At 48.2% G+C, this 26,970-nt stretch overlaps 1 protein-coding gene across 2 annotated transcripts in view; it reads right to left on the bottom strand.

The window, feature by feature from the left end:
• Positions 1 to 26,970, bottom strand: part of SEPTIN9 (septin 9) — a 271,829-nt gene that overhangs the window by 234,579 nt on the left and 10,280 nt on the right. The window contains exon 1 of one of the 2 annotated variants that reach the window (XM_050919337.1): positions 19,420 to 19,465. The exons of the other annotated variant lie outside the window; for it this stretch is intronic. Within the exon in view, the coding sequence (XP_050775294.1) occupies positions 19,420 to 19,465 (46 nt within the window). Of the gene's footprint in view, positions 1 to 19,419; positions 19,466 to 26,970 lie in introns of those variants that run through there. 2 annotated transcript variants of the gene reach the window in all.

The raw sequence follows: 26,970 nt of genomic DNA, 5'->3' as shown, positions 1-26,970 counted from the left end.
TGTCATAAATGCAAATGCAATCAGCAAGAAAATGTATTCCTCTCCCCAGATCATTGTAAAAACTGAAGTGCAGGCGGGGTGACACAGAATTAGCATGTTAGATGGCATTCTGGGGCTACCTCTATTTATAGCATGGAGGCATATGCAGCTCTGGTTCTGGGCTATGGGACTAGGAAGGAAAAATCAAAGGCTTCTATCCTACATATACTGTCTATGAGTTTTCCCTCTAATAGCAGCAGAAGCACCCCCAGCCCAGGCTATAAAGTACTGGAATAAGAAACAGAATTAAATACATCTTATCTGGTTGAAATGAAGGCAGTTTCCCCACAGTCCCTCAGTGTAATTTTAAAATGGAACAGTCCATCAGTCAAAGTAGGACAGTCTAAGAGCGGTTCATTCCACAGCATGGACATGTCCCTGTTATGCACAAGGATAGCGTTAGGGATGCTTACCACTGTCCTCTGATCTCTGGCTGAACAGTATCCTGTAGCAGTTTGTAATCAAGGCAGAATCACTCCCAGACCTGCAGGCTAGGCCCATAGGGAACACAGTGAATACAGTGGCATCCCCAAAGCATCCTGGACCTGACTGAAATCCCTTCTATAGCTGTGCAAGCCAGCAGCAATTCCAATGGGGTTGCATTGGTTCGAGCAAGATCAGCATCAGGCCCAGGAACTCTGGCAGTCTCACGACCCCAAGACAATACAGGGCCCAATTCCCCATTGCCTCGCACCTCTTGTGCCACCAATGCAAAGTGTGTGTAAAATGCACCCAAATCCCATTCTGCACTGGTGTAAATGATACCAGGGCCAGGGTGGGGGGTAGGGCAATGGGAAATCAGGTCTAGTGCATCTAGAGGAATTGCTGTTGGTGGAAAATGACTGTCTCAGTCGGTTACTACCGATGCAAAACCTGACCTTAAACCCTGCCTTCATGAACAACCTCTGGAAAAGCTAGTTAAGCTGTTGAAGGTTGGGACCAAAGCTCATAATACAAAAAGGGAAATTCTACAGTAGGACTGATCCACAGTGCATAGGCAAGTCCACAATGACTTCTTTACCGTTCTCTCTGGTGTCTGGATGCTGGAGGTCTGCCCAAAGCCGTGATGTTCAAATGCTGACTCGGGACATAACTGAAAATGGGTTGGATGAGTCCCATTCCCGTTTGCCCACATCACATTCAGTAGAAGCCTAGAGTTTGAACACCTTGAGAATGGAGGTTTGTTTGTAGCTCTGAACAAAACGTTCTGGTTCTTTCAAAAGTTCACAACTGAACATTGACTTAATACAGCTTTGAAACTTTACTCTGCAGAAGAAAAATGCAGCTTTCCCTTGATTTATTTAGTAGTTTCTGTTTAACACAGAACTATAGGTGCTCTTTTCTTTTTGTCTCCTGCCCCCGATTGTGTACTTCTAGTTCCAAATGAGCTGTGTGGTTGTCCAGTCAGTATGTAACTCTGGTGTTCATAACTCCAAGGTTCTCCGCTAGCTCAACAACCCTGACCAGGTCTGTTCAACAAAGCACTAGAAGTGGAACAGCAAAGGGTGCTGCGGGTGAGGATGGAGCTGCATTGGAACAGCTTGGAAGTAGTAAAGTTGATGAAGGCTAGGAGTGGCATTTATTTGCAGAACGTTGTAGGTAATGGGGGCAGAAATCTATGCCTGACTCCAGCCACTGCAATTAGTACTTCTCCTTCATTCGCTCTAAATCCACTCTCACCACCAAACCCCAAAAGGAATATGTGAAACTGATCTCCAGCCCTAATCAGAAACACGCACTGAAGAACCCGATACTTTCTCCAAGTTCTGTGTAACGGAGATGCTCTCCAAAAAAGCTGAGCACAGCTGGACAAAAACACAACCCATGTGTATGGTTTCTTTTGCTTTTCATCCTGGATCACATGTCTCTGGCAGCAGCTGCAGTGTGCTGCAAACAGAACTCTCACTGGAACAAAGGCAGGGCTGCATCTGCAGTTCCCTAGTTCACACTGGTAATGGATTCAGGCATGGATCAATTCCCATTTCTGATGCAGCTACTTGCCGGTGTGCTCATGTAACTGTGGCACGTGCCCAGGTGCACTGCTGCCTACAAGCACTGCATGGCCTAAGCAGCAGAATTGCCAGTGCTCAGCATGCTTGTGCAGATCAGGAGTCAGATTCTAAGCTGGTGAAAACTGGCCAAGCTCTGTTAACTTTAATGGAGCTGTGGTGATTTACAACCGCTCAGAATCTGGTCAACAGCTGGAGCACAGTCATCTCTCCAGCAATCTGCTGGCGAATTGGTATGAATAAACTGCCCATATATCTTGTACTGGGCACGATGCATGGTACTAGCTGCCATGTGGGTCTCTTGGAAGGTCATCATTCTGCCATTGAGCAGTGGCCAAAAGGTAGAACTATGTAAATGGTGATTATGGATGGAGGCGAGCCCCAGTTGCAAAGCTGAGACTTGAATGTTCCTGAGCTTAGAGCAGGAAAAGGAATTGAGATTGAGAGTTTTAAACTGAGTTCCTCTTCAGTTATGATCAGAGAGTGATTAACGAATCCATAGATTTTAAGGTCAGAAAGGACCATCAATACCATCTGTCTGACCTGCATTAACTCTGCCCATTCTTGCATAACGCCCACTCACTTGCAGTCAAAATAGTTCATGTCTTTTAGAAAGACATCCAGTCTTGATTTAAAGATTTCCAGTGATGGAGACTCCACAACATCCCACGATAAGGTGTTCAAGGTCTAAAATGGCCTCTGGGTATTGCTGAGAGCTTTTCAGTCCAGAATACACACAGGGAGGAGGAGGGCTGGACGAATCATACAAAATGGGAGTCACAAATAGTTCCACAGATGGGAGTGGTTGGATCTGTTCATTGTTGTTAGTGGGAATGTTATTCATTATTCATGAGTGCCTGGACATCTGCCATTTATTCAGGAAGATGCTGGTGAGTTATGAAGGCATCAAAAATGTTAGCATAGGCGATTATTTGTACGGTAAAGGGCGTTAGTCATCACTCATGCTCCTCTGGTTTAAAAATCTGTCATGCAATCAGGTAGCAGAAATGGTACCACGTGACTTCACTGGCAAATCACACTCTCTGAATACACCTTTGTACAAGTGTAAATAATTACACCAGTTACCAGGCTCTGGAGAAATAGCTTCTTTGTGTAGGGGGTCAATTTCACCATTTCTTCTGCTCTTTGTGAGGGATTCACATAGCAATGGAGAGAGAAACATTTTTAAATGAATAGGAAAATAATACGGTGTGAAACCATAACAATCAGGAAGGTGACTCAGGGGCAGGTATCATGCCTTAAACTGCTTGTATTTCTCTTTTTGAAATGTAGTAGAGTCCTAGTTGTTGATGTTCTTCTAACTGCCCCCCCACACACACATTTACCACACAAAGCTTCCAAGCTTACAGACTAGGGACCGAATGACTAGGAAGCAGTTCTTCAGAAAAGGACCTAGGGGTTACAGTGGACAAGAAGTTGAATATGAGTCAACAGTGTGCCCTTGTTGCCAAGAAGGCTAATGGCATTTTGGGCTGTATAAGTAGGGGCATTGCCAGCACATCGAGGGATGTGATCATTCCCCTCTATTCAACATTGGTGAGGCCTCATCTGGAGTACTGTGTCCAGTTTTGGGCCCCACACTACAAGAAGGATGTGGAAAACTTGGAAAGAGTCCAGCAGAGGGCAACAAAAATGATTAGGGGGCTGACTTACGAGGAGAGGCTGAGGGAACTGGGCTTGTTTAGTCTGCAGAAGAGAAGAATGAGGAGGGATTTGATAGCTATTTTCAACTACCTGAAAGGGGGTTCCAAAGAGGATGGATCTAGACTGTTCTCAGTAGTACTTGATGACAGAACAAGGAGTAATGGTCTCAAGCTGCAGTGGGGGAAGTTTAGGCTGAATATTAGGAAAAACTTTTTCACTCAGAAAGTGGTGAAGCACTGGAATGGGTTACCTAGGGAGGTGGTGGAATCTCCTTCCTTAGAGGTTTTTAAGGTCAGGCTTGACAAAGCCCTGGCTGGGATGATTTAGTTGGGGTTTGGTCCTGCTTTGAGCAGGGAGTTGGACTAGATGACCTCCTGAGGTCCCTTCCAACCCTGATATTCTATGATTCTATGATTCCGCCCGAGCTCAGAAAAGGAGGGTGTGACATTCCAAGTGAAGTGCTGCTCTTGTGGTATTTCCATGAGAGATGGACTTAAACCAAGAAGTGAATTTGGTTTTAAACAAACAAACAAAAAAATCCCTTCAGTCAGAGTTTGCAAAACCAAACTGGGCATGGTTGAGATCTGGCTGCCCTTTACTTTTTATCAGCCCCAGCAATGTTCTGGGGGCAGGCCTGGGTATTTGAACAAATGGCTCCAGCCCATCTCCAATTTCTGGCCAGGCTGGAAGGAGGAAATACCGGAAATCTATGGTAACCAGCTCTCACAAGACCTTCAGCCCTGCTCCACAGCCTCATGAGCCTCAAATAATAATAATAATAATAATAATAATAATTCGCTGAGCTATGTATCTTGCAGAGCCATCTAGGAGCTGGACCCCACTGTGCTAGACACTGAACAAACACAGAACAAACAGTTGGTTCCTACCCCCAAAGAGCTTTCAGTGTTCAACCTTTGGGGTGCTCATCACCCAGCCGAAGCACCAAGCTTTCTGAAACTCTCCTGTCACAAAGCAAACCCAGGGCCACCCCCAGGCTAGAGAGATCCCTTATCTGTTTTGATGGAGGGAAGAGAAATTTTAAATATGGACTCAGATATGTCCACAGGAGATCAAATGGTCCCAAGACTCTTCCCTTCTGCCCTTAGCCGCATACTATTCTAGGCTCTGGCTGGGGATGAAAACTCCCATGGCAAAGCTTTGGTGCACTCTGACATTCTGCAGAGCTTTGGAACACTGTGCAGCAACGTGCGGCTCAAAAATACAGGCATTTTAAAAACTCTGTTTCCTGCTCTCTTCACGTTCACTCAGTGCAATTCAACAGATGCTTTTGGTTTTCAGCTGCAGATTTTCCCCAGTGGCTCTTCAGTGCTTTCCTGCTCTGATTTCAAACACGCAGCGCTCTCTGGCTTCTATTTTAGAGGGTTCCCTCCTCTGGTCCCCGGACTGACACTGCAGAATTGATCACCAGAAAGCTGCTTTCAGGATGGAGTACATAATGCTGTTGTTTGTCAGACTCAGAAAGAGAAATGTTGATTTTTCCCAGAGGAGGATGCAGTGTGTAAAGAAGAGAAGGTTTATAAGAGGTGTCTGTTGACTCTCCTCAGCTCCTCCTTTGTTAAATGTATCTGTCCTTGAATTCAGGTAGGGGGCCTCAAAACCAATTAACCAAACTCACTCAGTCAAATTCTCACCTTACCAAGTGGAAAAAAAAAAAAATCAGACATAGGCCCACAAACAATCTAAAAGGACAGTGCTCTTCACCCTGAAGCACCTTGGCCTCAGTAGTTTGCAATCACATACCCGGGGCCTGCTTCATCATAGCTTTTGTGGTTATTTACACAGTGCAGCATGGATGTAACACACAGTCAGACCACAGGCGGAGCATTTTACATTCATTTTGCACTTCTGTAAGCAGCCCCACAAGGTGCATTGGTGAATCAGGACCTCTCTTGTTTAAGTCTCCTTTGAATTTGTGGTCTCTAGCATTCTGGGGCTGGTGGACCTAGATTCAAGCCCCAGATTTGACACAGACTCCTTCAGTTGCCTTGAGCCAGTCACTTGAGCCCAGATGGTGGCTGGCCCCTTGGGACATCGAGCATCTAGATGGCTGTTTTACAGCTTTGGCCCAGTCCCTAGTCACAGCTTGGTGTTCCATTCACTTTCAACAGTGTCCCCTAGGAACAAGGCTGCAGGGTTTGAAGAAGCAAACAGCGGATCAGCTGTTCAGGCAGTGCGGTCTGCAGAAGCAAAGCCTAGACAGGGAGTCTGGAACTGCTCTGCTCTAAACATGGCCGGGCCATTGATTCACTCACTGCAATTCAATTCTTCTTGGCATGCACCTATCTGTAAAAGTGGGTGAATAACACTTCCCTGCTTATAGGGAAGCCTGAGGATCTCTTCCTAAATGTTCGTACTTGTTACTAGCACCATGAAGCACTGGGTAGGTGTGAACTATTATCCACAAGCAGTTTGGCAGAGGGAGGTTTATGGCTATGGATGCTAAGAAGCTTTGAATCCTCCCTGTAGGGCTTTTTCCATAAAACCTGCCACAGACACAGCCAGGGCAACTCCACTAAATAAACTAATAACATTCTTTGCATGTTTTGCCTTGTGTCTTACAGGGATTTTTAATGCTAAATTCAAGAGAAGGGCAAAGCGGAGTAGAAAAAAAAAAAAAAGAACCCCGGGACTAGCTTTTGAAAGGGATTTGGGTGCCTAAAGATGCAGCTAGGTGCTTTTTGAATATCCTGCTATGCGACTCCCTGCATCTGGAGGTTTCTCCCCTGCTCCGCTTTGCCCCCCTCTTACAGTTAATATTGAAAATCCTTGTAAGATACAAGGAAAAACACGCAAAGAATGTTATTAGCTTATTAAACAGAGCTGCTCTGGCTACATCTGTGGCAGGTTTTATGGAAAAAGCCCTACAGCGAGGATTTGCTGTGTTTGCATTTGGTCATTTCAGCTCCGTGCAGATGGACAGAGGCACAGGCAGAGAACTGGAGCACAGTGATCTAGGCACAGAGCCACGAGGGGAGTTAAGGACTTACCTATCTGTGAGGATCTGGGCCCTAACCCAGATCCACAAACACTCAGCAGCTGGAATTGGGCCAGAGCTTTCCAAACAAGACAGCTCCCATTCAGGCATTTAACTAAGGGTTTAATGTGCAAAAGGACCCAGTATGCTGAGCTCTGGAAAATCTGACCCCCCCCCCAATCCTGCATGGAAAGCAATAGAGGGGGAAGGGCAGCCCTGAACCCATACTAGCTGTAAATAATAGTAATACAACAAGGAAGCAGATGTTAGGATCAAGCTACAGGGGGGCTGCTCAAAACAGGAAGGGGGAACAATTATTTAATGAAATTACCTTGCCAGTTGTGTCCTTTTAAGTTTGGCTTCCAATAAGGCCGAACAACTCTGGCCTCAGTGCAGCTCAAGTGACTGCACCTTGAAAGCCAGCTCAGTCAGCTCCCTAGATGAGGTGGGAAGAAAGCACCCTAGAGTGGTGCCTTGAAAAAGGTCCAGCTAGAAGACATACTGCTTGATATTACTCTATGGTTACCCTCTCCTCTCCATGGATACCAAAAGGTCACTAAGCAGCCAGCTGCTCTAATGGGCTCCTCCAGCTGCAGCTGAAGAGTGGGAGTATTAGGGAAAGAATAAAGCACCTGGTGTCTACTTAAACAATCAAACTCTACTGCAAGGCAAAATGAACTGGCTCATGGCTCAGGTGAAAAGTGTGAGCGGAGCTGCCACCTGCAAACTTAGAACATGGGTCCGGAATCATTGCTCATCTATTTATGAAGGGAAAGTTCACACAAGAGGAACCAGAGCATGTGCTGAAATACAGTGTCATTCAAATATAACATAGTCTGCTGGGGACAGGAGAATAAGCCAGGGGATGCCTTAATGACTTCCTAAAAAAGCCAGGCTGGGGTAGCAACAATGCTATGAGCTCAAGAGATTAACATGATTTACCCAGTGATAAGGTCAGGACTATAACTCAGAATGCCAGTTGCCTAAACTCCCACCCCTCATAAGCCACACATCCAGCTATGCTGCCTAGGGGTGGGAAAATTATCTTTTTCTCTAAAGAACTGTTGTCACTTCTGCAGAGCAAATACACATCTATGCAGAGAACTGACAGCTGCCTTTTGCTGCTGTTGGTTTTGCAACAGGAAGGTCTATATGACTGCATCGAACAATGCAGCGCATCGATCCAGGCTCCAAAGGCTGGAGGAGTTCGATATATAGAGTCCCCTGTGGAATGGCGAGGACCCCGACACCCTAGGCTGTTCTTTTTCACCTCAGCTCAGACACACTGCACTGTAGTAGCTGGAGGTAGGCTCCAGCACTGGCAACATTTATATGCTAGGAAGGACTGAGGACAGTAGCCCATAAAGGACAAGAGGCAGGTGATCTCTACAGCCTGAATCCAACACAAGTGCTGTGTTGCCTCCTTTTAAGACAAGTTGGACCTCAGGAGACGGTTCAATGGTCTCACAGTCCATGTTTGAAAAGAGACAAGTTAATAGCACCTCCATCAGAACATTCTTGGTCTCTATGGACCTGATGAGTTGAGGTCACTTTCTGGAGTACTGCTGGTCTCCTTTGCCTGCACATCAGGAAGGTTAAAGGGTGATGAGAAATGAGAAGGGGCTGTGAGTAATTCTCATCCAGCTCAGGGCATGCTGACATTTATAATCCCAGACCAGCTACACAGTATGCTAAACTCAGCTGTGGCCCAACAGGCCTTTGGCTGTTCCCTTCCCAGCTGGTTGGGACTCTCGGGTGATCATGGATGTCCACTAAGTGGCACCTTGGCATTGCCAGACTCTGTGACTTAGCAAATGACCTGGCTTCTGCTGCTTTCCACTCTTTCCTATTCGAGAGGGCACCAGAACACCCTGTCAGGCAGGGATCTTCAGGCAGTGTCACAACCTGCCATTCCAAGCCTGTCTAGTATTGTTCTCCAGGACATGTCCACTCACAGGATAGAATCTCTCATGCCTGGATGTGAGCACCAGGACTGGACAGGGGGCTAAGGGAGGATGCTTAAATGGGTGTTAAAATTCCAAGCTTATCTCAAGCAGCTGAGTTCATGGATAGAAAATGGTTCTGCTTTGTCTCAGGAGGAACTGCTGGCCCCTCTCCTTGTGAACACGTCACCTCAGCCTCATGCCCTGAGCCACTTGAGAATATCCACTGGCTCGGTCCAAGTTTATTTTATCGGACTGAGGTGCCAGGCCTGTGACCGTGTCAGTCTCTGTTGTGACAGTTTGCTTCATGAACAGCTGTGCCCTGGTCCACTGATATTACAGGATGCTGAGAAGGAGGCTCAGCACCTAACCACCCAGGGATCTCTAAGTTGGAACATGCAGTTGCTTATTTTCAAAACTTCATGTGGCCTGAGGTGAGTCCAAGCGAAAAAGCTCCTTTAACTGCCACTGTGTAAACCAGCAACCTGCTGAGCAAACACAGCAGAAGGATAAGAAGGGCTTAGCCCCAGCTGTAAACAGCTGCTCGCTTTCAGGATGACGCTTAGGGAAGAAGAATTTTCCAGTTGTTAGGACACTACCCTGGGACTTGGGAGACCTGGGTTCAATTTCCTGCTCCGTCACAGGCTTCCTGTGTGACCTGGGGCAAGTGATTTTGCCTCTCTGTGCCTCAGTTTCCCACCTGCAAAATGGGGATAATTGCACTGCCTTCCTGCACAGGAGTGTTGTGAGATAACTGTCTTCAAGACCGAGAGGTGCTCAGATACTGCGCTAATGAGGGCCAAATAAGAGCCTAAGTTATCTCGATGGTTGTTAAGGCAAGGAGCTGACGCAGTGGTGCTGTGTGACCTTGATAGTCTCTTTACCCCTCTGTTCTGCAGCTTCCCAGCTGTAAAATGGGGCTTATACCACCCTCCCCTCCCAAATGATGCTTGTAAAGGGCTTTGGGATCTTCAGATGGAAGGTGTTAGAGAAGTGAGACATTTCTTTAGTTACAAAGCTCAGCCAGTGGAAGAGCCAGAACTGCCCGTGGCTGGGATCTGTTTGTGATGTGGGCACTCTGTGAGATGGTGACAGACAAACACCAGTGCTCTCTGGGAGGAAGGTTAGAAGACAGCCAAGTCCCTCACCCCTGGTGGGGCAAAATGAACCACAAGGCGGCACTGCTTTGGCCTTCAGTCTCCAGCTCTCTCAGGCCTGGCTCTTTTGTCAGCAATAGACACAGTCAAAACCTGGAAAAGAAAGCAGTGAGACAGGGTTGGGATAAAGGGCTTGATCCTGCAAGGTGCTGAGTGACTCTGGAGGCTGTCAGTGGTATCTGAGGGTGCTCAGCACCTAGCAGCGTTAGGCTCCATTTGGTTCAAATTCTTACTGGGAAAGGCCAGGCCTGTAATTTATAGATAGCAGAGATTCAATGCTTCCAGACTGCTCTGAGGGACACTGCCAAGGCTGCTATTGACCTACAGGGTGATCTCCCAGCTGTGTTTTGGCCTGTGGGTGCGTCATCCCTGAGACTGCCCATTCGTCTGCTTCTTTCTCATGAAGCAGGCCAAGAGGAGCCAAAACGAACATGGTCTCCCTGAAGCACCAGGAGGAGCGGGAGCCTCACACAGCTCAATCCCACAGTCAGCTCCTGGGAATAGGAGACCCAGGAGGGGACTAGCAGAGGGACACACCCACCCGCAGATACAGAGCACTAGGGCATTGTCACTGAGAGGGGAAGGAGGCACAGAGGGTCTCAGAGGGGCCAAGAAACATTTCAGAAGTAGGAGGGTATTTAAAGAAAAAATATATTACTTATAGGGTGAGTTCAAGCTTTGGGCCTGTGGGGAGAGAGAGAACAGGTGGAAGAGGAGCAATTCTAGCTGCTTATACTCACCGGAAGTGTAATTCCTTGTGCTTTGTTATTTTAGGGCCTGATCCAAACCCCACTGACGTCAATGGACCTTATATCAGGCCCACAACAAACAATGCTAATGACAGTTACTAAAGGGCCTGATCAGCCTCCCATCGTGATCAATAGTGAGGGTTCCACTGTTCTCAATGGGAGCCAGCCCAGGCCCTGAATTTCTAGGTATCTGAACGTGGAGACTGTGAGAAACGTTGAGGACACAGTCAGGGAAAACTCTCATGGTTTGGAGGGTTTGTCACAGTGCCTGGGTTCATCCAAGAGTTTGCCAAGATTTGTGAGCTTTTCCGGTGACCCTGGGTCACCATGAGCTGATTTATGGTGTTGCCATTTGCTGAGTAATTTCAGATCTGACATGGTTGAAATACGGGCTATTCATGGGTCTGTACCAGGCACATAATGGCTGGCATGGTTGCCAGCTGGGCCGTGAGGCACTTAAGCCACCTGCCCAGTGGCAACTTGACCCATGACCACCTCAACATAGCCAGGGCTGCTGAGCCTCAGCGTCGTGCAGCTTCACCCTGAGGAAGTGTGTGTCCCATAAATCCATTTCCTTTCACTGCCAGGCTGCTACGGACATGTCGGGGCTGAACAGAGGGGCTATTGATCCTTCACGTTCCCCCAGAACAGCTCCGTGGGTCAGGCAGAGAAACCAAGGACTTTTTCACTGTTTAGTCTTCCTGACATCTCCTCAAGGCACAAATCAAAGCCAGGCTCTGCCCTGGAAAAGGGACTAACTCCCAGAAGAGGGAAATCAGCTCTGGCTGGGTGGAAAGCGATTCAAGTCAACTGTATCATCTCAGAACAAAACTCAGTCCTCTTACCCACTCACGGTTCCCTCAGCCTCACTGAAGCAACATGACACTGGATATAGCACTGACTCCGTGCAAAGCAGAGACTGTTATAACATTTTGAATGATCTGGCTTCTGCGCTCCACAATGAAGATGGGAGGAACATGCCTTTGTAGGGTAAAGGAATAAGGTAGTATCCCTTCAAGTAGTCCGTGGGCTCTCTAGTGGAGCTCACAGTGTTCTGTGGTTTAGAAGCTGGCAGAACCCAGTGTACCTGAGCCTCGTGTGTTTGAGTATGTTTAGGAAGCATGGTTACTTGGGATCCAACTGTGGCCACGTGGTTTCTTCATATTGCCTTTTGGGTAAAGAGCAACAGATAGCAAGAGCCTTTAAAAAGTCAGAGGACCCACTGGATCAGGAAGTCTGACATTCTTCTTGGCTGGCTTAAGGGCAACGGGCAAAGTTCTCCCCTTGGATCTGCGCAATTGACCAGGCCTTTGACCTCCTGCTCCACCCTTGGTGTCCCCGGAAAGTAGTGATCCGGATCTCAGAGGAGAGAGGCACCTTCTCTCTCTGGTAAGGGGATTTTGCCTTCAATGCCGTTTCCCTCTCTCTCATGTTCATTCTTTTTATCTTTTAGGTATAAGCCCGAATGGTTGTATACAGCCTATCCCAGTAACAGGCCTGTGCACCCCGGTGCTGTCATGACCCAAACAAGGGCACTTTCAGTAGGAACCCCAAAAGGGACTGGCAGTCTGGGGAGCTTCAATCTCCCACACGCAACCTGCTTTCTCTCCTGATCTCCAAAGTGCTGCAGGCCACTGAGCCTGGGGCCCATTGACCTCTTGCCACCCAGCTTCTCCAAGGCCTGGCTGGCTGGCCCACTCCCCAGCAGGAGGCCAGCCTGCTCTCCTCATTTGGATTCTTCTGTGGGTTGGCAGTTTGCCCACCTGCCCCTTTCTATTGCAGCAGGATCAGGAAAGCTCCTTGGCTCCAGCCCCTTGTTTATGGGCGTTTACACCAACCTGGAGCTGAACCATCCCAGACTAGGCAGCACTCAGAGGGCATCCCTTTGGTTTTATTACCAAGCCACCCCTTTGGTGAGATGACCTTGGGTTGCTGCATTCCTCAAAGTTGAGCAAGTTCCTGCCAACTAAGCCTGGGGGGCCCCTGCTCAGATTCCCACCATGACACGGACAGACTACAGCAAACCCAACCCGGCGGGCTTCACACTCTCTAAGAGATCTTAACTTAAACAGGGTCAGCCTAACAGTAGAGAAGAAAGAAAGAAAGATCTTTGGTAAAGCAACTTTACCAGTGCCTGTGCCCTGTACAGGCCATAGTTGAGGGTGAACTGGAGGGGAGAATGAGGAGCGAGAAAAGCTACAAATATAGGGGTAGCCGAACTTACTGGCTCTCCGAGCCACATACAACAACCTTCAGAAGTTTGAGAACTGGGGCGCATCTGCCAGTGCTCCGGACTTCGGCCCTGCTCCTGAGCCCCAGTAGATGCGCCCCATGGGGCTGAAGCCCTGAGAATCCCATCCCCACTGGGCAGAAGCCCTGAAACCTTCCTCCCTGCTGGACAAAAGCCGCTACCCCACCACCCTGCTGCAAGGCAGAGGTCCTTAACTCTCCCCGCCCCCAGTCTAGTTGGGGAAGGGGCACGTGGCTCGCAAGCCACAGTTTGGCCATCCCTGAAACATCAAAATTCTGCTGAAGTGATCCAAACGCCACAGGGAGGAGCCATATCCCACTACCTCACCGAGCACAGTGGCAGTCAGTTATGGACGCGCCATTTCTCTTCTCCTCTGAACCCTTGTTTTGTTGGCTCACTTAGTGGCGATCTCACTTTGGCATATAACTGCACCGGACAGACATTTAAAAAAAAATCAAAATACTTATGAACCTCTTCCCCTGACTGTTCTTCAACACCCGCAGCTCTCATTTCTGATACCAACTGCCGGGCTACAAAGAGTCAAAAAATCCATCTCAAATTAAAAAGGTAGGTAATAAATATACTGCCCTGAGCATGGCGCTTAGCTATAAAGGTGCAGAATCATTTTAACTAGTACTTTTTTATGAGTTATGTCCCAGCATGATTATGCCAGTGACGCTGTAAAGGCAGAGCTATGCACTGTATACCCTTTATGGGCTATAAAGTTAGTTACACAGATGTCGGACTTTGCTGTGAGGTCTGTTCTGAAAGCAGAAGCCATTGCAATAAAAACTTCTTTAAACAAACACAGGAACTAATCCAACAAAATAGCTCCTGTGCATCGTAGTGTCCCAAAAGGCTGTCATGTCTCTCACTCCCCTTCCCGCCACTGGGCCTCTGATAAAAGCGCTGGCTGTTTTAATTCATTCTAGTTCTTGTCCCTTGAGAGCCCTGCTGTGTCTTTGTTGTCTTCGTGTCTTCCCCTGCATCTTTACAAGATTTCATGCTTTCTCTGTTTCCCCTCCCAAAGCTAACCAGATTTGGCCTATAAACAGAGTCTGGTTGGCTTCCAGTCCCTGGTGGTCCCTCTTCGTGAACTCCCGGGGATGTTAAGAGAGAGCTGAAGAAATGCCCAAGGTGACTATGAATCCCATCCGTGCAAACACAATGGTGCAGAGTGATGCGCCATGACTCATGCGTCTACCACTGGGGCGACGGGGGAGGGCGCTCACCTCGCTCTCTGGTGAAGCTGCTCTACGGTTTCTTTTCTACAAATCTGTGGATGAATGTAGTGCTCAGGGCAGTGAGTGGTGACAGCGGAGACTGGAGTTAAAATCAGCAGCAGAAGCTCCCTCAAACCACCTAACTCCTGGCTTGTAGCATCCCTAGCCTGCCAGCTGGGAGATCTAAGGCTGTATGCTGCAATTTTGTTGTCTATGGCATGTCATTGCTGCTTACCAATTTCCCAGGCAGCTGCTGGTATGCGAAATAGCCAGCACCCCGAGGAGGTCTGAGTGAACAGGGGCAGTCAACACCAGTGATGCCCAGCCAGGAGTGCTTGGAACCTTAGCAGGCACATGGCTTAAACAAGCTCTGGATGAGCTCAGAGCTCACAATATTAACTGCAGAAATCGGCTGTCAGATTATTTTACACCACTGTTAGGAGGATTTAGCTGCCAAAATTCCCCTCCAGGAAATAAATCACAGCCCTGTGCAGCAGCTGCCAGCTTGGATGGGAAAGACTACCCAGTCCATGATAGCCCCTGGCATCTGAACTGCGACAGCAGCATCTCCCTCTGATCAGAAGCAGGGGTACCCAGCCAAAGCATCTTGCGCATTGATGTAACGGAAAGCTACGTCCAGAGAAAGTTGTTTACAGACATATCCTTTGGCTGAAGAAGAACTGATAAAGGGAATAGGATTGCCAGTTACAAGCGGTAATAATACTTAGAGCTCACACAAGGCTCTACACTATATGAGCATTTACTACTCTCAGTGCACACCCAGCACCTCTGTGAGGCAGTGTTGACAGGGAAAGTGAGGCACAGCAGGCTAGTGAGTAGTGAATGGTCATGGCAGAGGTGGGTGTACAACTCCGGTGTTCCTGATCCCCGGTATTATGCCAGGTCCTGCAGACCATGCTGTCTCTCAAGTATTGGAAGGACCTAAACACCAAGGAGGAAGAAGAAATGTGTAGAGTGGTGGATAACATGATAAATCGAGGTTCCAGGTGGGTGTTGTGGGTCTCCTGGCACCTTTTCTGACATGAACAGGAGATACCAGTGGTGTCCAGTGTATCATCCCTTTCTCAATACAGGGTTCTAACATCCAAGGCATCACTAGGAGAGGAGAAAAACTGTCCCAAAGCACAGAATGGATCTAGACAGAAAGCTGCTAGATTCAGAGGTGTTATAGCACCTAATTCTAAGTTCCTCATCTGGGACAAGTAATCTAGACAAAAGCCTATTCAAGGTTCTGTTTTGTGTGAGAGCTATTGTCGAGTATGCAGTGGCCACTCTATTTGCCTATGTAGTTCCTACACTGCCAGCATCTAACTTATTAGTTAAAGGATCTAGGGGTTACAGTGGATCACAAACTGCACATGAGGTAACAATGTGAGGCAGTGGCTGAAAAGGCTAATATCATTCTGGGGTGTGTTAACAGGAGTGTCGTAGGTAAAGACATAGGAGGTAAGTGTCCTGCTCTACTCAGCATTGGTAGGGCTTCAGCTGGAGTATTGTGTTCAAGGCTCGGTGCCACATTTTAGGAAAGATGGGGCTAAAGTGGAGAAAACCCAGAGAAGAGCAACAGAAATGATCAAAGGTCCAGAAAACCTGACCTATGGGGAAAGGCTAAAAAACTGGGCATGTTTCACCTAGAGAAAAGAAGCCCGAGGGGGGACCTGCTAAGTTTTCAAATACGTTAAGGGCTGTAACAGAGCGGATGGTGATCAATCATTCTCCATGCCCACTGAAGGCAGAACAAGAAGTAATGGGCTTAATCTGCAGCAAGGGAGATTGAAGTTAGAAGTAGGGGAAACTTTCTAACTCTAAGGGGAGTTAAGCTATGAAATAAGCTTCCAAGGGAGGTTGTGGAATCCCCATCACTGGAGGTTTTTAAGTACAGGCTGGACAAGCACACATCAGGGATGGTCTAGATTTAGGTGGCCCTGCCTTAGTACAGAGGGCTGGATTTGATGACCTCTCAAGATCCCTTCGTGCTCTGCATTTCTATGAGTCTGATTATTGGAGGTTATATTCAGCTCTCTGGAGCATGAAAGATGCTTTATATAAAGGTGGCACTTACATTCCTAGCTCCTTGGGGCAGGGACTGTCTTTTTGCTCTGTGTTTGTTCAGCACTTGGCCATGATTGGGGCTTGTCGGTGCTATTGCAAAGCTGGTGATAAATGATAATATAATGTCTCTATTAAAGCAGCACGCTCTGCAATCGAGTTCCCAGCAGAGTAACGGCACGCCACAAAGCCCCACCAGCACAGCTGCTACTACAGCAGAGGGGGATCTGGAATTTCTGAAATGCAACAAAACCGACGTGTTGAAATTTCTTGCAAAATGAAGTTCTGAAAAACTGTTGTGGTTTGTCAATCAAAACATTTTGTTCTGGTTTTGACATTTTTTCCTTGGTAGCACAGTACATAATATAATATAACAAAAGAAATTGAAATGAAAAGTACTTTCAAAAAGGGAAATCACAACAAAATGTTTCAATCATATCAAAAAGCTTTTTTTGCAAAAAATTTTCCCTAAATAAAAGTGCGGCCACATTTGACAAAACTTTTTGGTTTGGACAAATCAGCTTTTTCTGATGGAAAAGCATTCCCACCAGCTCTAGTTGCCATAGATTGGGCTCACTGTCAGCAGCTTCTGTAGAGAAACCAAGTGCTGACTGCTCCTGGAGCATGAGCCCCTAGGACAGGGGTCTCAAAGTCCCAGCCCGTGGGCCATCTGCGGCCTGAGACCCTCCCCACTGTGGCCCATGGAGGAGAGATGCAGGCAGCCACACTGCTGGCAATGTCTGCTGCAGGTGCCGCCCCCTACAACTGCCATTCGCTGTGGGAGAGAGATAGAGATACTATCACTAGTTGCTGGGCAGAGTCAGCCATGGAGACAGCGTCACTTTTTTCCAAAATGAATATAAACAAGTCAAAAATAGCAAACACAACTACCTGATGCACACCTTGCTGCAGTCCTGAAGGTTTCCACTGCTCAGTCACAGAGGCCAAACACCAAACTGACAGAACTGAAGCGTTGCCAGGTTTCTGGCAAACACTAAAACTCTCTGGCAGGCAAAGAATTGTATAAAGTTGTTTGACAGTTTTATTATTTCTATGAAATTAGAAATAAAAAATACAATATAAACGTTTTCTTTTCTGAACACCATCTTCAGTGACATTATTGGCCCGCTGGGAGGATTTGAGGACTGGCACCGGCCCTGAGGTAAATTGAGTTTGAGACCCCTGCCCTAGGATGACCCTGCTGGAAAGGTCTGAGGCATAGTGGCAGGGGACAGCAAGTGGGGGAAGCCTGCTCTGCTGCCGCCCAGCCTGGTACCTGTTCTGAGAGTAAATAGAGGACACCAGTCTCCAGTACCGTCAGGTCAGGGCTTTCCACCAGCACTACACTGACTAGATGTGATTCCGCCCCGGGTTTACCATCCACAGATCCCCTGTCCTGACTTGTAGCTCGGAGATTTATTATTTTTCTTAGTAAATCTTATTTGTACATGTCCAGGCACTTGTAACTCAGCTCTAGTCATTCAACACCAGATCTGGGCAGTAATTGCTGAGAGCATCTTGTTCCCTTTGTTTATTCTAGCCATTGTATTCCAGACTGTAGTCAGTCCCTACTTCCTTAGATACCATCAGATATAAAGTAAACTACACCCAGGGGCTGCACACACAGGTTACCGAAAAGCCTGCTTCCCAAGTGGGCCTGCCTCTGACTGTTTTCCCAACTGCCATGCAATAGGTTGCTAGGAGAGATGTCTCCCTGTGAGCAGAGTGAACCACCAGCTGCAGAGGTTCAGTTGTGTCTCTGTGCCGGTTGGTTTGGGCTCAGGTCCATTGGATCTGAGTGGGAGCTGCTGGTTGCTAAGCACTTCATTCGGGGGCCTAAGCGGGAGCTGGGCTCTTTGGAAAATCAGGTACTCACCTGATTGGAGTATCCTCTCCCTTTGGGAATCTGAGCCAAAGCCCCTGCCACCCCCTTCGCCCCCCAAAGCAGCAGTATTCCCCCTTCCCCTTTAGGATGATGGTCTTTCTTGAGCATAACCTTGCCCCTCTTCATTTCCATCAGGCATATCACTGTCTCCTCTCTCCAAGCCCCTTGCTAAACAGTGCTCTGAGTCCATACAATGTTTTCTGTAAATAAATAATCCCACAGCATGGAACCAAACTCCTCCTTCCCCCCACCCTTCCCTTGCATTGGCCACTCCAGCTGAGTTTCGTAGAATCCAGATGTCACCAGACCTGGCTGGAAGCCTACAGGCTCTTTCACTTTAATGTTGTGCCTGTAGAAAAACTGGAAGGGGATGCTCTAAACATCAGCTTGGAAATAGCTGCCTGGGCTAGAATCACAAGTCCCAGTCATGGCAGCTCTGAGTCAGCCCTTCAGATGGGGCTAAGTTTAGTACCACACAGGGTGTCTTTTGAATAAGAACTTACAACTAAGGTCCTGACTGCTCAGCATGGCCTGACACCTTACATCAGGTGTGGGCAAACTTTTTGACCCGAGGGCCACATTGGGGTTGGAAAACTGTATGGAGGGCCAGGTAGGGAAGGCTGTGCCTCCCCAAACAGCCTGGCCTCCACCTTCTATCTGCCCCCTCCCACTTCCTGCCCCCTGACTGCCCCCCTCAGAACCCTTGACACATCCTACCCCCCCTGCTCCTTGTCCCCTAACTACCCCCTCCCAGGACCCATGCCCCCTGGGACCCCATGCCCTATCCAACAACCCTGCAACAATCCAACAACAGTCCTCTGACTGTCCCTAACCCCTATCCACACCCCCGCCCCCTGACAGGCCCCCCAGGACTCCAATGCTTATCCAACTCCCACTGTTCCCCATCCCCATCCAACCGCCCCATCCCCATCCAACCGCCCCCTGCTCCCTGACTGCTCCGCCCCAGGGACCCTCCACCCCTTATCCAACTCCCTGGCCCCTTTACCATGCTGCTCAGAGCAGCATGTCTAGCAGCCGTGCCGCCGGGCCAGAGCTAGACAAGCTGTCACTCTGCAGGAGTGTGCAACTCCACTGCCCAGAGCGCTGCCCAAGTGGCTGCGGGGGAGGGGAACAGCAGGGGAGGGGCCAGGGGCTAGTCTCCCTGGTCAGGAGCTCAAGGGCTGGGCAGGATGGTCCTGCAGGCCGGATGTGGCCTGCAGGCCGTAGTTTGCCCACCTCTGCTTTACATAAACGGTAGGGTTGTAATCTGCACCTATTAGCCAAAAGTTTCCTCTTCCCTATTCATGTGCTGGCCTCCACCTCAGAAGTGGCTGCATTTCACTGGTGCAGTGTGACCCATAGATCATAAAGCCATTTGGTGTGGGACAAAGGGTGCTTTATAACTGAGACATCAGAACCCAAGCTGTGATTACTTGACTGCTGTTTCCACAGAGCTGGATTAGGCATTGATTCCACCATGAGCACTAGGAAAGGCCTTCCTGAACTCCGTGATGTCCTGTCACCAACTCCAGCCAGGGTGATGAGTTACACAGCAGGGGACAGATTCCCAGGCTGCAATGAATCCTTACACTCAAAGGGTGTCCCAGGGCTTCTTTGTCATTATAAAGTCATCCCCGGCAAGTGTGGGAAAGTGTTGACTCACCAGTGACTGTGCTGCCTTTCTCTGACTGGACTGCTGCTTTGGGGCTCTGATTACAATATGAAAACTGCACATACATGGTGACTATATGTGCACAGGAGTTCTGGATTTCTTCCCGAGGATGCTGGAGCTAGGGAGGAAGGAAAAACCCCTACTGTTTTCTTAAAGTAGTGTCGGTGAAAGTGTCAGACCAGCAGCCATGGAGACCGAAGTCCGCCTATCCAGAGAAGAGACCAGGCACAGACAGTGGCAGCACAAGTTTTTCCAGTATCAATAAGCTTCAACCTTTATATGGAGGAGTTGCCTTTAGGGATGAGAATGGAATTCAGTTTCCTTGTCCCAGTCAGTCTGTGGCCTGGACAGTGGTCTGAGAGAGGTGGCTGCACTGGACTGAGACCACCATCTCATGTAAGCCACCAAAGAGCTCCCCAAAAGAAAGAAGGCACTTTCCTTCAGTATCTGCTGGGAGAAAGCTTTAGAGGTCACTCTTTCCCTTCGCCAAAGAGGCCAAGTTTTCTCCGTCTCCACAGACTCTGCCCCAGATGGGGAAGCCTTTTGGGCTGCAAGACTAATTTCATCCGTTGTGGTTTGTAAGGGGGCAGACAATGATTACACAGTTACTGTGTTGTAGCCAATAGTTCTGCTTCCAATGAGCACCTGATGGCAAGCAAAGACCCCGCTGAGGTTCACGGCATCCAGTCCTGTTCCAGCGGAGGTTAATGGGACTTTTGCCATTGACTTCAAGAGGAACAGAACTGGGCCTGTGTGTGTGTGAGCTGCAGTGCATGGAAACTCACAGCTAAGCTGGAGTTCAGGCAAGACAGGACATGCGAGCGAAGAAAAGAAGTGAAGGTTTATTTGCTTTAATTTCCCTGCCTCACATTTACCTGTCTACTATTAGCTCGTTGGGGAATTATTCCCCACAGCCATATTTCCTTGTTTGACGTGATGCCTTTTGTCTGGTTCACCCAGGGCAGGCAGGGTGAAGGCGGGAACAAGGACTATGCTCCAGGAGAGGGATTACACACTCAGTCAGCCTCATAAACAGCAATTTTTGGCTGCAGCTTTTCTTTATTTCACATCTCTTTAAATTACCTGGTGTTATGTATAAGCAGTAACTTACTGCTGGGCTGGAGTTCCCTGCTCTTTGAGCTGGTTCCTGAGAGGTATCAGGATGTCATGTTAGCTACAGCAGAACTTTTCCACTAGCTGGAAGGGAAAGCGATGCTATAATAGCATGCCTGGCAAGTAGCATAGCAGCTGACGTACTATGCTGCGGCCATAACGGCATGAGCTGCCAATACTATCTCACACCATGCCAACAAAGTATACCAGTGCTATAGCGGACTATCTTACCAATGCTACGTCCACCCATCATGCTGATGCCCTGGAAGCCATGCCAACATCATAGCCACATGCACACTGATGTGATAGCAGCATATTCTGCCAACATCACAAGAATACGTACTGGCACCACTATGACAGCCAACTGGTTCCACTGAAGCTTTCCATTCATACTAGAGTCTTTGGGGCCTTGGAAGGATGACTAATGGGGTATCACGGGTGAAGCCCTCATTGCCAGACTGGCATCCCTTCCTGGTCATTCTGGGGATTAGCTCAAGGCTAACACCCATGTCCACAGTATGACCACTGGCACTGTCTCTGCTCCTGCCTATGGCTCCTTTCTCAGCTCCCAGGAGCACAGCCTCCTCTTCTCTACTGAGCCCTCTGGCTAGATGAGCATCTATGTTTCCCCTTGCTGGGGGTAGGTATCTCTGTCCATCAGTCCAACCACTTCCCCAGTGGCAAGTGGAGGGGACCCAGTTCCACTCATTACTCCGGGCACCAACCCAGCGACCCTGTAAATAGCAACCTCCTGCTGCTCCTCTGTAACCTCTGTCAATGCTGCTCTGTTCTCCTGAGCCACTTCCCCATGGCCCCAGCACCTTCTTCACCCTCACCTCTGGGCACTTAACTGCTCAGTCCCAGGAGTCAGCCCAGCTCAGTCCAAGGTGCTTACAGCTCTCTCAGCCCTCCAGGGTCACAGTCCTCACTCCCTGGACTCCCAGCAGAAACTGAACTACTCTGCCCGGCAGCTCACTTTTATATGGACCTGCTATGGGCTCTGATTGGCTGTTCCTTGCAGTCCCTGTCCTATAGGTTGCTCCCCACGCAGCCTCCCTATGGCACTATTAACCCCTTCTCTGCCAGTGTGGCGTGGATTCCCCATCATCTGGGGCTAAGGCAAACAACACAGCAGCACACTTTTTTGGAGCATACCATACTAGTGCCCTAGTAATACACAATGCCATGTAACAGCAGGATGTCATGATACACCCATGGCTGAGAAGAATGTGGGTCCCCCTGAAAATGTGCAAGGATAAGGGTGGGCCATCTGGTCAGACACTGCTTAGTGTTTTGTGATAGGCTGGGAAGGTTGCTGGCTTGAATGCTAAGAGGTAAGATGCACAGGCTGGAAATGGGATGCTGGGAAGCACATCTGTTCTGCTTTGCCCAGCGTTTTTTAATTTGAATTTTAACAGTGTTTAAAATTTGAATTGCATATTCAAAAGCTAGCTGGGGCGGCAGCATAGGCTCATGGCGAAGGCACTGTGCTGGAACTCAGGGGATGTGAATCTATTCCTGGCTCTGCCACTGTCCTGCTGTGCACCCTTGGGCAAGTCAGTTCCCTACTCTGTGCCTCAGTTTCCCATTCTACCCTTTGTCTGTCTTTTCTATTTACTTTAAAGCACTTTGGGGCTGTGACTGCCTTTTGCTATGTGTTTGTGCAGCGTCTAGCATAAGGGGCCCTGATCTCAGTTGGAGTTGCTTGGTGCAACTGTAAGACAAATTACAACACCATTGCTGAAAGCAATGCCGGTGCCAATGGTCAGAGCCGATGGAGCAGCGGGAGGGGAAGTGAGTCATGCAGGACGTTCAGAGGTGTGCTTTTCAGTTTGTCAGATCTAGTGGTGAAAGCCGTTGCCAGGTAGCATGTGTAAACATGACAGAGCAGTGTGGCTTTTGTTTACTGGCTGGAAAATGTGACTGTGTGGCACAGGCTAATCAGCTGCCTGAAACAATGGGCGAGTGTTTTGCTTGTGGGAACTGGATCCTATTTGTTTTCTCTTTTGTTTCTGGGTTTTGGGTGGGTATGGAGGGCAACTGACCTTTGATATTACAAGCTTTCTCACAGATGTGAGTTATGGCCTCTCTTAGCCCACGTGACTCACCAAACCAAGCCACAGAATTTGTTTCCAATGCCCTACAGATAAAATACAAAGCGCCTTGTCAGTGCATAAATATCAGCTGCTCCTAGATTAAGGGAAGACAAACTCCTGACATCTCCCTGGCTTTTCCCTCTCCCATAATTTCAGTAAAACTGACTCATTTCCAAGCAAGTTTAAAGTGTTTCAATACCCTCCTTCATCATTAGTCATTTCATCAAATGGCTGGAACAGAAAGGGTTTCGATTGTAAGATTTTTTGAGACGGGACTGTCTTTTACTATGAATTTGTATGGCAACTAACACAAGCGGGCCCTGATCCCTGATTGGGCATGACAACAATCATGTAGATAATAAATAATATCCTAATGGACAGGAGGAAAGCTCTGACTTCTCCCAGCACTGGGGAATTTCAAGGATCATCCATGTAACAGTCCAGGAGACTTTTTCCCCTGACTTTGAGGAGGCTACCCTCTGCTCCTCCCCCTATTGGGAGGAGCCAAGCCTCGGGGACTCTGCTAATGAACAAGCAACAAGTCAATATCCAGGGAGGTGGTTGGATGCATGTGAGTTGACCCTTCAGCCTTGTAAAGGGAATGAGGTACTATCAGGAGATGGGACCAAACAAGGGAAGGAAATGCATGTTTGTGACACTGAGAGGCTATGAGAAAGGCCCAGTGTACGTGGGTCACAGTAATGGGTGGGAGTCTACGGGCAAATTCTGTCCCTAGTTACCTCCATGCATCCCCAGTAAGTGTAGTAGGGTAGCACTGGCGGAATTTGGGGCTTGTATAATAATATCTGGGCAGCTTTAAGGCAGGCGGGGTGACCAGATGTCCGATTTTATAGGGACAATCCTGATTTTTGGGTCTTTTTCTTATGTAGGCTCTATTACCACCCCCCCCAACCCCTCTCCTGATTTTTCACATTTGTTGTCTGGTCACCCTAAAGGCAGGATCCATGGTATCTTAGCAGATGGAGTTCAGGTCTTTGGGCAATGTAAACACAGTGGATTTTATTATCAGGAGAAAGACTCACAGGTTAGGAGCTGCATGAAGCAATTGGCACCACCGGCAAAGCAGTGTGCACGGCATTGCCAACCCCCAGCATTCAAAACCAGGAGTCAGGCTCCAAAACGATCAGGAGACTGGCTTAAAATCACAACATTTTTACACACTAATACATCTGGGGTCTCCGGCAAGGGCGGCTCAGTGCCTTCTGTGTGCCGTGCATGGTGAACGCCTGCCCTCGGGTGATTGGAAAGTGTCCGTTTCTGCAGATGGAAATTAACAAAGCCCAGCGCACAGCCTGGGAACAATTCCCAGCAGGTTCCAGGGCTAGGTTTCACCTGCTCAGGAGCTCAGTTGCTGTGGGGCTTAGTGCTCCCCAAAGGCCTCATCCAGAACCCCCTACAATCGCTGAGAGTCACTTCACTGACTTCAAAGAGCGCTCAGCTAGCTCAGCAGCTGCTTTTCTCCCCACGTCCCCCCAGGAAGAGGGGAGAGCAGGGGGAACTGTGCTCTGTTTGTTTATAAGCTATGCTAGGCCTTATCGCTGACTGGCTCTAGGGCTCGGCCCGGAAAGCCTAGCTCTGGTGGGAACGATCAGTGGTGTCATTTATGTGAGTTTTAATTAAAACAACCCAGTAGAGAAACTTCTCTGGAATACAAACAACGAAAGGAAAAAAATCACGCTATGAAGCCCGTGCCGAGTTACTCCTCCACTGGCAGTTTAGCTAGTTAGGGCAGGCGTTGGGCCCATTGCCAGGGAGACAATTATGCCACCATTGTTTCCCCAGGCTGGGAGGACTTGGGATGAAATCCTGGCCCCATTGAGGTTCATGAGAGCTTTGCCATTCAGTTCAGCGGGGTCAGGATTTCACCCTTGATGCCCAGCAGGGGCCTTAGACTCCCAGGAGTGTCAGCTTCCCCTCCCCCAACCCTGATCTGTTTGCAGACTCCATGTCATTGTTTGTGGGTGCTCAGAATTGGCCTACCTCTGCAATAGGAAGCATAACGTAAAATCCCATGCCCAGAACAACCATCACAAATGACTCCAGTGTCTGCAGCACCAGTTTGCAACCTTACAATAACAAACTAGTGCACAAAGATCAGCATTTAGAGTGTAAACTCTTTGGGGGCAAGGGCAGTCTTTTCCCCCCTTGTGTTTGTACAGGGCCTAGCACAATGGAGGCCTGGTCCAGGAGTGCAACAGCAATACAAAAAATGGAAATGACAACTTGGTATGAACATGGCTCAGCACAGCCCTGCAGTGAAAAGCCAGGGTGGGAGACCCCAGCAACTCACAAGCAACCCTACAATAATAAACCAGTGCTCATGAAAAGCCATGTTATTGCAAAAGGGCTCCACAGGGGTAGGTGTCCTGGTGGCAGATCCTTTTGCAGGATCAGGATCCAACTGAGGCAAAGAATAACTCCAATTGTATCTGTTTTCCTTAGTTACTCAGATACCACGATGATAAATATAGTGAAGATACTAGATAGACAGAGAGACAATGCAGACAGATTAGATTAAATAGCTCAGAAAAGGGATTCTGCTGAGGAGAATGCCTTAGCACAGACTATCCAGGGTATGCAATTATCTGGGTCATGTTGATTGAGCATCCAGTGGTGAAACTGGTTAAGGGCACCGTTCCTGAGGAATAATGGGGTAGCTTTTAATGTGTTTGAATGCACGTCACAGCAGCAGGCACAGCTGTTCCTGGCAGAAATGATGGGTGGAAACAATGCCACCAGTTTGTTAATCTGCCCTGGCAGCTATGTAGTTTGCACTGAATTCTGTTTTCATACACTCTCTTATTGCAGCTAAAGACTGAGGTCTGACCGTGCATGGTTATTAAAGATCCCTTCTTCCAGGCTTTATACAGGCAAAATGTCTGCTGGGTCAATGTGTAAAGGAGAGAAGAATTGAGCCCTCAAGAGCCCCATGATACTTGTCCTGTGGGGAGGAACATTAATCTCAGGGGCCTGGCCAAATTCCATTCTGCTTCCCTAAAATCCCCATGTAATCTCAATTGGAAACAATCTCTCTCACTTTCAGTCTCATTGTTAAATAGTTAGCACCATCCCTTCGTGGAGCTGGCTATTTTGAAGATGTGACCCTTAATTAGGTGCAGAAATATTAGTTGAGCTGGCCCTGACTGCGGGTGCTGAGCACGTGAAATCTGGCCCTAGGTGTGTCTGGAAAATACGACCCTTGGAGTGAAAGCTTGCTATCACAGGCACCTGGAGAAATACGGTTCAGCTGTCCATTATCAATGCTGCTCTGCTTAGCGAGGCCTCAGCCTACATGAAGCAAAGCAAATGATCTTAGTGTCCAATCTTTATTCTCTGACTGAGTCTAATACTTACCACACAGTACAGACAGAAACACTGGATCTAGTAGGAGCCTGATTCACAGAAGCATCAATCTCTTGCAGTCTCATTGACCTGAATCACAGCTCAGCATCTCAGAATTATCAGACCTTAGCTGTATTAGGGTAGCGACCACAGGCCCAAGTCAGGATTGGGGCCCCATTGTGTTGGGCACAGTACAGGAAAACACAGTCCCTGCCCCAATCACTTCCAGTCTAACTAATCTGCACAACTTCTATTTGCTTTTGGTATTATCATCTACTCAGAAGGAAACTGAGGCATGAGGATTTGCTCAAGGCAAGGAAAAAGTTCTTGGAATGTATTGGAGACAATTTTTTATTTCAGGAGGTGGAGGAAGCTACTAGGGGGAGGCTTTTCTAGATTTGATTTTGACAAATAGGGAGGAACTGGTTGAGACTTTGAAAGTGGAAGGCAACTTGCGTGAAAGTGATCATGAAATGGTAGAGTTCATGATTCGAAGGAATGGTAGGAGAGAGAACAGCACAATAAAGACAATGGATTTCAAGATGGTAGAGTTTAGCAAACTCAGGGAGCTGGTAGGTAAAATCCCATGGCAAGCAAATTTAAGGAGAAAAACAATTGAAGACAGTTGGCAGTTTTTCAAAGAGATATTATTAAGCGCACAAGAGCAAACTATCCCACTGAGTAGGAAAGATAGGAAGTTTGGTAAGAAACCACCCTAGCTTACCCAGGAGATCTTCAAT

This window comes from Gopherus flavomarginatus, chromosome 12 (genome assembly GCF_025201925.1).
Source record: "Gopherus flavomarginatus isolate rGopFla2 chromosome 12, rGopFla2.mat.asm, whole genome shotgun sequence".
NCBI lineage: Eukaryota > Metazoa > Chordata > Testudines > Testudinidae > Gopherus > Gopherus flavomarginatus.
This window is presented reverse-complemented; position numbering and strand designations above follow the sequence as displayed.